At 63.4% G+C, this 1,302-nt stretch overlaps 1 protein-coding gene across 1 annotated transcript; it reads right to left on the bottom strand.

Annotated features, from left to right (window-relative positions):
- Nucleotides 1–31: 31 nt before the first annotated feature.
- Nucleotides 32–1,250, bottom strand: LOC121361251 (myosin light polypeptide 6-like; the record flags this gene model as incomplete). The annotated part of the gene is made up of 3 exons (XM_041481759.1): nucleotides 32–154; nucleotides 268–345; nucleotides 1,043–1,250. Coding segments are annotated over 3 exons (315 nt in total), but the record flags the coding sequence as incomplete, so codon positions are not given.
- Nucleotides 1,251–1,302: the final 52 nt, after the last annotated feature.

Raw genomic sequence — 1,302 nt, 5'->3', positions numbered from 1 at the left:
TGGTAAATAAAAAAAAAAAAAAAAGACACCAGGGCAAGAAAAAAAAGGAAGGAATGAGATTAAAAAAAAAAAACCAAATGAAGTAATTTGAGGAGGGGGCGGGGGGAGGCGTTACCCCTGCGGCGTCACCCTGACAAGATGTGTCTCACAAAGGCTGGGGGGAAGGAACGAGACATGATGGTCAGGGAGGGAGTGGGACCGCGGGTGACCCCCCCGGGACCCCCCCCAGGACCCCCCGGGACCCCCCTCGGGACCCCCAGGCCTCACCTTCGTAGTTGATGCAGCCGTTGCTGTCCTCGTGGCCGGCCACCAGCTGCTCCACCTCCTCCTCGGTCATCTTCTCACCTGGGGGACATCGGTGTCACCCTGGGGACGTGGGGGGGGACACGCCCGGGGGGGCTGCAGGGCTGGCCGGGGAGACCTTGGGGTTTGGGGGGGCTTAAAGGATCAGACTGGAGGCACCAGGACCCCCTGGCAGCAGCTTCGGGACCCTCAGGGTGCCCAGACCCTCCCCTGGCAGCAGCTCTGGGACCCTCAGGGTACCCAGAACCCCACCTTGGCATCATCTTTGGGACCCTCAGGGTATCCCAACCCCTCCCTGGCAGCACCTTTGGGACCCCTGAGGTACCTCCAGGACCCTCAGCGTACCCAGACCCCCCCCCATGTCAGCAGCACTGAGACCCCCAGAGCACCTGGACCCCTCAGCAGTATCTCCAAGGACCACCAAGGCCGTGGGACACCCGAATGTCAGCACCTCAGGGACCCCCATACTCCAGAACTCCCCTAATCAGCACCTCAGGGACCCCCAACACCCCAGAAGCCCTGAAGTCAGCACCTCAGGGACCCCCAAATCAGCACCTCAGGGACCCCCAACACCCCAAAACCCCCCATCTCAGCACCTCAGCGACCCCATCTCAGCACCTCCAGAACCCTGGACCCACTAAGACCCCCCAAACCCCCCCCATTTCAGGACCCCACCCCCCTGTCCATCCCCATTTCCCGGTGGCGACCCCGGGGGCTGCCAGGGGGGCTGGGGGCTCACCCAGGGTGACGAGGACGTGGCGGATCTCGGCCCCCATGACGGTGCCGTTGCCCTCCTTGTCGAACACCCGGAGCCCCTCCACGTAGTCCTCGAAGCAGCCCTGGTCCTTGTTCTTGGCGATGGTTTGCATCATGGGCAGGAACTGCTCGAAGCTCAGCGTCTTCACGTTCATCTCTGCGGGACAGGGACGGTGGGGAGGGGTCTTTCTCCAGGGGGATTTTGGGGGAGGGGCGCCTGCTGCTGGGGGTTTGGGGGTGGGA

Source organism: Pyrgilauda ruficollis, unplaced genomic scaffold (assembly GCF_017590135.1).
Source record: "Pyrgilauda ruficollis isolate IOZ18807 unplaced genomic scaffold, ASM1759013v1 scaffold560, whole genome shotgun sequence".
Lineage (NCBI taxonomy): Eukaryota > Metazoa > Chordata > Aves > Passeriformes > Passeridae > Pyrgilauda > Pyrgilauda ruficollis.
Note: the sequence above shows the minus strand (reverse complement) of the source record. Positions and strands in the feature narration are given on the sequence as shown.